The 9,028-nt window shown below is 49.6% G+C and overlaps 1 protein-coding gene across 3 annotated transcripts in view; it reads left to right on the top strand.

The window, feature by feature from the left end:
• The first annotated feature begins 2,800 nt into the window (after positions 1-2,800).
• Positions 2,801-9,028, top strand: part of Mapkapk2 (MAPK activated protein kinase 2) — a 44,525-nt gene continuing 38,297 nt past the window's right edge. The window contains exons 1-2 of one of the 3 annotated variants that reach the window (XM_047521439.1): positions 3,230-3,299; positions 8,953-9,021. In XM_047521439.1, coding sequence (XP_047377395.1) covers positions 8,965-9,021 — 57 coding nt within the window. In that variant the 5' untranslated portion in view covers positions 3,230-3,299; positions 8,953-8,964. Of the gene's footprint in view, positions 3,300-8,952; positions 9,022-9,028 lie in introns of all 3 variants that reach the window. The other 2 variants (XM_047521437.1, XM_047521438.1) reach the window with 2 other exon arrangements.

Genomic DNA, 9,028 nt, shown 5'->3' with positions numbered 1-9,028 from the left:
CAAGGGCTGAATGGGCCACAGAAGGACTCTGAGGGTACCTGAAGCAGTGTGTGGAGTCTGCACATCCAGTGCCCAGAAAACACAACACAGAAGCACGAGATGCCTGGCACATAACAGTGCAAATGCCTGAGGAGATGAAATAAAGGAGGAAGCCCTGGCAAGAGATCCTGAGTGGTAAATTCTCTTCTGATATTGGTTAGGTATGTAAAAGCTCCTTGCACCTCAGTGTGTTCTTTTCGGTGCTGAGGATTGAACCCAGGGCCTTGTGCTTGTGAGGCAAGCACTCTACCAACTTAGCTATATTCCCAGCCCCCTCAGTTTGTTCTTTCTTGTCTGTAAAACAGTGACAATAACATCTGTCTGGTCTACCATGCAGCGCCATTGTAATGATAAATGAAATACTTTTCTACAGGCCAGAAGTACAAAGCATCTCCCAGAACTCCAGATAGGTAGAAAGGTGGCTTTGATGTCAGGGACAGGTATCTAGGCAGTGAGCAGAGTAGAGGAGCAAGGCAGTAATGCCTGAGCAATGGTGATATTTAATATAGAATGAAAACTAATAGTTTATACTTAATGAAAAGTTCTCATAAATACTCTCATTTAATTCTCACTCAGTCCTGAAAGTAGATTTTATTAGTTTTCTCACTTTTTTTCAGATACAGAGAGATTAAGTGGCTTCTCAAGGTAACTCCAGAATGGTCTGGAGACCATTCTGCTCAGTCGTCCCTAGGTTCTGTGGTTTTCCCACTGTGCCTTGCTTCCTCTGAAAGGACATATGTACTTATTTTCTTTCCAGCCTTGTGGAGAGGAGCTAGCTCAATGTCAACTACCAGGAAGGCCCCAGCGAACCTCTGTGAAGGACCAACTAAGAGCCCTGGGCAGACCACACACACCAGGGACCCCCTTCCACCTAAGGAGGAGCCTGAATAGCTGGAGCCTTCCTCCTCCTCCTCCTTATATTCCTTTCTCAGCCCTGGGACATCTTTTTGTGTGCTTCCTGGAGGGAACAGCAATCCTGCAGACCTGGCGAGGCTACATCGTTTTCCTTTCCCTGTGGTCTTAGCTAGAGTCTTTGAAGAATCAGGGGAATCCCGGAGCCCTGGAACCTATCTATCCTGCAGCCTAGGCGGACTCTCTGTCTTCCGCCGCGGAAGACAGAATTGAATCCCTCCGCCTTCCCCTCCCAAGTGTGATAGTGCGGCCCATTGGAACCTGTCTTCTTCCCCATCAAAGTAACACCGTTCACAACCACACAGTTAAGAATGACACCTTGTGCGCAGTAGGCACTAAATAAGTGCTACTTGATAAAAGCAACTATTCGTATTAGCGGAATCATTTCTCTCCTTGGTCCATAGAGTAAGCCCTGCCGCCCCTGAAAGGGACAGCACTGGGAGGGTGACTCTTCACTCCATCCCTCATTCTTGACTCCCTGAGGAGGGAGGAGACACTTGCACCTGTGCCTTACCCAGCAGGACTGTGTCCTCATGGGCTCTTTTTAAAGGATGCTCTCTTCTCCCTGGAGTTTTGTTGGGATGTATTAGGGGCCATGTGTGGCTATAGGTCAAGCCTCATTCTCTAATTTGGCAGGATTCAAAATTAAGCTGAGGTTTTATCTTCACTGTATTATTCCTTTGTCTCATTTCTCAGCAGCTCTATTAAAGCAGGGAGGCCAGCAGGAATGTATTTAATGATCATCCCCAAACCCCATCAGAATGTGCGTAGAGATGCTCTGGCAGCTTACAGTCTGGGTCTCCCCAGACCCCTCCCTGATCTGGACTATGCTAGATACTTGGTATCTTCCTCGGAAACCTGGGGCTGACCCAGTCTAGAAGTAGGCCTCTTTAAAAATACCCACTTCTCCTTATGGTTGTAGGTTCTGGGACTAATTTTTCCATATTGGAAATCAGACCATTTCCCAGACCTTCCCCTACGCCACATTATTCCATCGAGTTCTGTCCAGAAATCTATGAAAAGATATAGTTGATCTTCCCACAGAGAGAAGTGCCAGGGGTGTTCAGGATCACACAGCAGATCAGCGGGGAAGGCTGGGGTTGGAGTTCAGGCAGTCTCGATCTTAACCCATCCTTTTCTCAGCTTGTGTTCCTTTTAGTTTATTTACATAAAAATATGTTCAAAGGCACAACTACTAAATTGTTCATGGTTACACAGTAATAAATCTTTACTGAAAACAGTTAATGAGAAAAGAGATGTAAAACTTAGAGGAAAATGTTCCAGTTAAGAAAACAACTTAATGTTTGCCTGACACTTGTTCCTGGGATGAATGACCTCTGCAACTCCAGCTCACCCCTGAGATCTTATCTAGCAGGATTCTTACCAATCATCCCTCTCCTTCAAAATACAGTCCTTCTCCCTGTTCGTTGCTGCTGTCTAAAAGGTTCAGACAACTGAAGAACAGTAGAATTTCCATCGGAATTATTTTGCTTCTTTCCTACGACTCCCTTTCCTTTGCGTGTCTTCTGTAAAAACTAGGATTTCTTCATTCCCTCTCTAGTTCCCCATCCTCCAGCCTCCAGCCCCTAGCCCCCAGCCCGCGATCCCCTCCTCTCCCGGAGCCTCGCGTCCTCCCCTTTAAGGCGCGCCCCTCCCCCACACCCACGCCTCCCCAAGCCCCACCCCTCTGACCCTCCCCTTTAAGGACCGGCCCCGGACGCAGACGAGCCTGTGACGCGGCCGCCGGCCCCGGGGCTGGGTACATTGTCGCGCGGCCGCTTTCCCCCCGGCCGGGCCCCCGCCGTCCCGCGTTCCCCGGAGCGCCAGGCCCCCGGGGGGAGGGAGGGAGGGAGGGAGGGAACAGGGCCGGTGGGCGCCAGCGGCGCACGGCGGGACCCACGGAGCCCCGCGACCCGCCGAGCCTGGAGCCGGGCCGGGGCGGGGAAGCCGGCTCCAGCCCGGAGCAAACTTCGGAGCCGGGCGGGGGGTGGCGGGGACCCCGTCCCGAGCCGGAGGAGGGGGCGGCCGCGGGCCCTCCCGCCTCTGCGCCCGCGTCTCCGGGCACCATGCTGTCCAACTCCCAAGGCCAGACCCCGCCGGTGCTGTTCCCCAACCCGCCGCCGCCGCCGCCGCAGCCCCCCGCCCCGGCCCAGCCTCACCCCCCGGCCCAGCCGCCGCCGCTGCCCCCACAGCAGTTCCCCCAGTTCCACGTCAAGTCCAGCCTGCAGATCAAGAAGAACGCCATCATCGACGACTACAAGGTCACCAGCCAGGTCCTGGGACTGGGCATCAACGGGAAAGTTTTGCAGATCTTCAACAAGAGGACCCAGGAGAAATTCGCCCTTAAAGTAGGTCTGGGGCCCGGGGAAGGGGAGGACGGTCGGAAAGGGGTTCCCCAGCACGCTGGAGTGGCCGCGGTGCACGGGCTGTCAGCGCTTGGTGCTGACCCTCACCTCGGACGGGCGTCCCAGGCGACGGAGGGGGCTGCCGCGGGACTGACCCGCCGGGGCGCCCGAGGTGCCCGGAGGTGCGCGGCCAGGGACGGGAGGGTGGCGGCGAAGGTCGGGTCCCAGCAGACCTCGCCGCCGAGACCGAGTTTCCGGTCACCTCCGGGCGTGAGTGGCGGGGACTCGGGAGGACTTGTGAGGACTCTGCCATTTTGGGGTTTGAGCGGGATCCAGCCGAGTCGCAACGGTTGGCTTCGGGACCACTTCTGCTTATTTCACTGTCTCAAGGAAGTGATTTTCGGGGCTTGTGGTTCCTAATCTTTCCCTCCCTCTCTCCTTTCTTTCTGCGGGCACAAAAGACCCATTACTCATTGAGCTGGTTGGTCGGTTGGTTTGGAGAAGTAGGATCTCAGAGGTTTATTTAGCCTCGCTCCTTATTTGGGAGCCGGAATGTGTGATTTCACTTCCCTGGGCCTTGTGAGGGCGGCCGTGCCGCCGTGGGGCGCGCCCGCCCAGGAGGCACAAGGCTGGAGATTCCGCGGGGACACCGACCTCCGCGCGCGGGGGAGGGATTGTTTTGATCCGGGAGCAGGCCCCCTCCTACCTCCAGTGCCTGTGAGGCCCCAGATGGGAGGCCAGCAGGCTCCGGCGCGGTGTCTGCTGTTTCCATAGCTCCATTGATCATTGTAAACCCAGTCTGTGAGCGACAGCCTAGCCAGGCGCTGATTCCGCAAACCTGAGACAGCCTCTTAGGTCCGGGTCTCGGGCGAGTGATGGACAGCAGGAGGAAACGCTATTCTTGGACTGGGGAAACCCAAGCTTTTTTTTTTTTTTTTTTTTTTTTTTTTTTTTTTTTGAGGGGTAATGGTAGGGAGAAAATGAGGATTTGTGGTAACACCACTTACTTTAGAAGTTAAACAGAATGGACTTGGAGGTCTGATGTGATGGGGTGGGTCCCTGATTAAGTGTGAGCCAGTTGTTCAGGGTCACCAAAAAGGTTCTTTTCTCAGAAGGGTTTCAGGTCCAACCACATCTCTAAAGGTGACAGGGCAGGTCTCTTTCCCCTGGGGCGTCTTAATGATTGGAGGAGGGAAATACTTCCTGTGTTATATTTTTCTCTTCCCTTTCTGCCCACACAGCTAGCTGTATTTCAATTATCAAACATTAAACTCAGATATGAGTTGTGGTGAAATGACGGGCATACAATCAGATATAATAGATATGTAGAAAGCAAGCATGTCCAATTTCTAGAATTTAAGGTCTCTCTTTTTCTGCTGCTTTCTTCCTCAGGGCTGTCAGATTTCTTTGGTTGTTACTCTAAGTTTCTGCCCTGGGATCTCAGTTGTTGCTTAATGTTGACTGTTGGAGAGGGGATTTATCAGTGTCTTGACCACTGTAATATGTGTGCCTTTGACTTCCCTTTCCATACTTGTTACTAAGGGGAGGGAAGAGGAGGTATTTGGATGGACCATGGCTCTGACCTTGGAGATTAGAGGTGAATGAATACAGTTTGACCACAGTTAACCTGTGCTGTTGAGGAAGTGACAGACATTTTTTCCAGCAGAGTTTTATATATCTTCTGAGATGCCATCTGCCTTCACCCATCAGCAGTCTGGGGACGCTGGCTGTTCATTCTCTTGGTTGGAATATAATATAAAGACTTCAGAACAAAAGTTCTCAACGTCTGTTCCTTATTCTATTTAGTAGACACTGCCCTCTGCCCCTAAGACCCATCCTCTAAAATGCTTTTGACTGGCAATTCAGATTTGTGTTGTAACTAATAGTAGAGAAGTTTGGAAATTTTTCTTAGAATATTTTTGAAAGGAAATCCAGTATATTAAATAACACTCATAGTTCATCTTTCTGCAGGTAGAAGTGGGTTAAGATTGAAGTCAGAGGCTGTTTTGACAGGCAGCCTGCTTCCAGATCTTAGAAGTTGACTCAACTGTTAAATTGTAGATTTCCCACACAGCTTAGTGTTAAAACTTAATAATAGAGGAAGAAAGGAGGGATGAGGCATTTGGAGACTGACAGCAGTGTCAACAGCACTTTCATATCCAAATATTGGCTAAGACATAATTACAGCTGTGGGGGAATCTGGTTCAGAGAATCCTGTTCCAGAGACACACACCAAAGAGATTTCCAGATCTTAGATTTTGATTAATTTTAGGTGCTAAATAGTAAAATGATTTTCAAAACCAGGAGCCTTTTGATTATCAATCAAGGGAGGAAGATGTGGTGGAAGAGACAGTATTGGTGACCCCACTGGGAAGGTACCTGAGAAAGAGGCAGGAGACTTGGGCTTCACATGGTGTGCTGAGCCCATTCATGAGGACTTAGGTCAGGTTGTGGCTAGCAGCTGGGCTCTATTGGGGTTTCTGAAATCTGCAGCCCTGATATCTTGTAGCCCTGAGAGTTTTGATGGGAGGTGGTGGCTGCCCGGATGTCCTGTGGCTTGGTGACCTCTTTGCCCTGTTCAGTGAAATCAGTGCTTTGAACATGGTCCCTGCTGCTTCTCTACCTTCACCTTGGAAAGCAGATGCTTCAGTTCTTTCAGTGGGTGCTGTGATCTCTCCCCATCATTCTCTCCTATGAAGTTCTGAGTCATGCCCATACTTCAGGCAGAATTTGAAGGGGCTTCTGGGGTCATCTCATCCAACCCCCTCATTTTGCAGATGAGAAAACCAAGGGCCACAGTGAAGGAGTGACTTGCTCCATAACATAGCCACTCACCTGGCCAAGGCAGGGTTAGACCCAGGCTGCCTGATTCCTAGTCTCAGGCTTCTCCCTATTTCCTAACTGCAGTGACATTGATGAGCATGGGGCTGGCTGTAACTCCAGGGTGCCTTGAACCTGGGGAGCTACTCTGACCACAGGTCCTCTGTTGGCTGTTGCCAGTGGGTGTGGGTGGATGTCTGTCACCTTCCAACCACAATCTCCCAAGTTGGAGGAGCAGTTTCCAAACTCAGTAACTTCATGAGTTTTGGATCTGTGTTAACAAGCTGCTTTTTTTTTTTTCTTTTTTTCTTTTTTTCTTTTTTCCACCTCTCCCACTTTTTTAGGGAGTTCTGGTAGAAATATTATTATTATTTGTACAACAAAATGGGAATTCTGTTATTTATTTGGTAGGGACACCAAGTCTCAATTCATCTGCATATTAATTGGTTGGATTCCCCATGTGGTTCCTCTGCTGCTTCTTGCTTCACTGTGTCATGGTGACTTCCAGGTACTAGCTGAATAAATTTAATTAAAGCTCATACTGTTGTCCTCCTCTGCTACGCAACACTGATTAAGTGAAGCATGTTATTGCTTTACAAAATATAGAATGTTGCCATAACTTATCTCTGTTTATCTTTCCATTGCATAGACTAGAGGAAACAAGGTAATGTAATTTCTTCTCCTCTTTGTCCACCTGGGCCTCCCTCTGCAGGTCATGTAAGTGCCACTGCAGTGTGGCTTCCCTTGGCTTCATGAAGAGGAGACAATTAGAGCCTTTCACATGTGGGGGAAATGCCAGAGCTCCCCCATCCTCCCAGTATAGGCAGCATCCCATCCAGCACACCTTACCCTGTGGGAGAGAGGACAGTGTGGCTGGATAGTGTCTTACATTGGAGTTTGATAGGTAGAATCACAAGGTAAGGAAAGTCTCTCTGACCAAACCAGTCTCTTTTATATCCAGTCAACTTGGAGGTTGTTGAATACTTACCACATACATTGTCCCTGGGAGGATCTAGTCATATTAAGTGGCCTATAAAATTGGGCAGAGATGATGGGGCCAGTTGAAGTCAAATTAACAAATGTTGTCTAGGCCTGCACTGTGGAATGTAGTAGCCACTGCCCATGTGTGGCTATTAAAACTAATGAACAGGAAGGAATGAAACTAAGTTAAAAATTCAGTTGCTGCCAGGCATAGTAGTGTAATTCCAATGACTTAAGAGGCTGAGGCAAGGTGATCACAAGTTTGAAGCCAGTTATGTTTCAAGTGTTTAGTAGCCTCATGTGCCTGATGGCTTCAAAGTTGAAGAATGGAGAACATTTTCATCCTTGTAGAAAATTCTACTGGACTTTGCTGGTCTGGGGGCTAAACTGTTGGTTAGAGTAGAGGAACTTTAAAAGAGATGTCTGTGAGGGCTGAAGGAACTGAGGGAAGCTTTGTCTGGTAACAGGGAGACTTTGCTGGGCCTCTGAATGAGCAGGTCTACTGGAGGACCTAATGAGGTTGGATGTGTCTAGAGCTAAAGTGGGAGGAGTAGGAGACCTGGTTGGTCACTCTGGGGTCTCAGAATTGAACCTAATCCATTTTCATGTCAAAGCAGGTTTTGAGTTTTTGGGGGGCTTGAGGATGTTATAAAGAAATGTTTGGAATCACTGAGGTTGGGGTTTGTGGAGTTTGGAAGGAAGGGTCTGGTTTCTGCTTTCAGAGACCCTGTCCCTCTCTTGAGGGAAGCCTCCAGGTATATTCCCCCTGGCCTTGTCCCTGACCCCTCTCTATTACACCAGAGCTCTTGGCATCAATGACGCAGGATCAAAGCTGAGTCGGCTCATGGTCCCTTTTCACTAGTGAGTTCTGGGTTTTGATGGAGCTTGAAAATAATCACCAGCTAAGATCTGGGATCAGTGGCTGCTAGGAGGGGAGAGAAAAGCCCTCGCGGGACCTCAGAGCCACATATTGGTGGGAGTCTGGAAAATAAAGGACTCCTTTTTTGGGAGGAAGATGATATTGGTATCCATTATTGAGAAGATGTTTTGACCACTTGGGACCTGAGGGGTTGGGCCATCATTCATTTACAATTTAACTTAAGAAGCAGGTGCTGGGGATTTGGAGGAGGGCCTGGAGGAACCAAGCCTGAGGACTGCTGGAGGCATATTTAATCTCTGACCAAATCCTGGGGTTGGGGGAGGGTAAAGTTCCTGTCACCCACAGAGCTCAGGAATATGAGGGGCCTGTGCCAGGGGGAATATCAGCCAAGGTGGCAAAGAGCAGTGGCGAAGAGCATCTGCATCTGAGTTGTTTCACAATTCCCATGCAACTCTGCCGTGCTCCCAGCCAGGATTCTCCCTGGTGGTTTGATATCTGTAGCACAGGAATTCACACTTCCCTCCTCCTCTGCTTCAGACCCTTCCAGGGGTCATGTGAGGCCTCTCTCCCCTTCTTCCCTGTACTAAGTCTTTCCAGGTGGTTGTGTTCTGGAGGAAGATGAGTGGACAGGACAGAGTTGTTGTATGAAGTGCCTGCAGCTGCTCTTGGTAATGATTTCAGGTCCAGGGGTAAAGGGACCCACACCTAATAGTGACTTGGAGTTGATGCCTGTCATCTTTCTTGCCTCCTTCCTTCCATCTCACTAAGGAAGGGGCTGGATCAGTGCAGAAAGGTTCTGTGGTTTGTCCAAGGTCTTACTTGGCATCAGCATCAGAGCCTTGTCTTGGGACCTGGTTCACTGGCATCTGCTTTTGGTCTGGGTTTCTTTGTTTTTGGTTGCTAGAAGGTGGTAGTACTGGGGTGATAAATATGGCAGTCAAAAACTGAGCTCCACTCACCCATCTTTCCACATAGGTCACCTTGTAAATGGTGGCATCGATAGGGAGAAGGGGACATCCCATTGAACAGCTTAATATGTACCAGGTATGTA

The sequence above is a fragment of the Sciurus carolinensis genome, chromosome 12, assembly GCF_902686445.1.
Source record: "Sciurus carolinensis chromosome 12, mSciCar1.2, whole genome shotgun sequence".
Lineage (NCBI taxonomy): Eukaryota > Metazoa > Chordata > Mammalia > Rodentia > Sciuridae > Sciurus > Sciurus carolinensis.
Note: the sequence above shows the minus strand (reverse complement) of the source record. Positions and strands in the feature narration are given on the sequence as shown.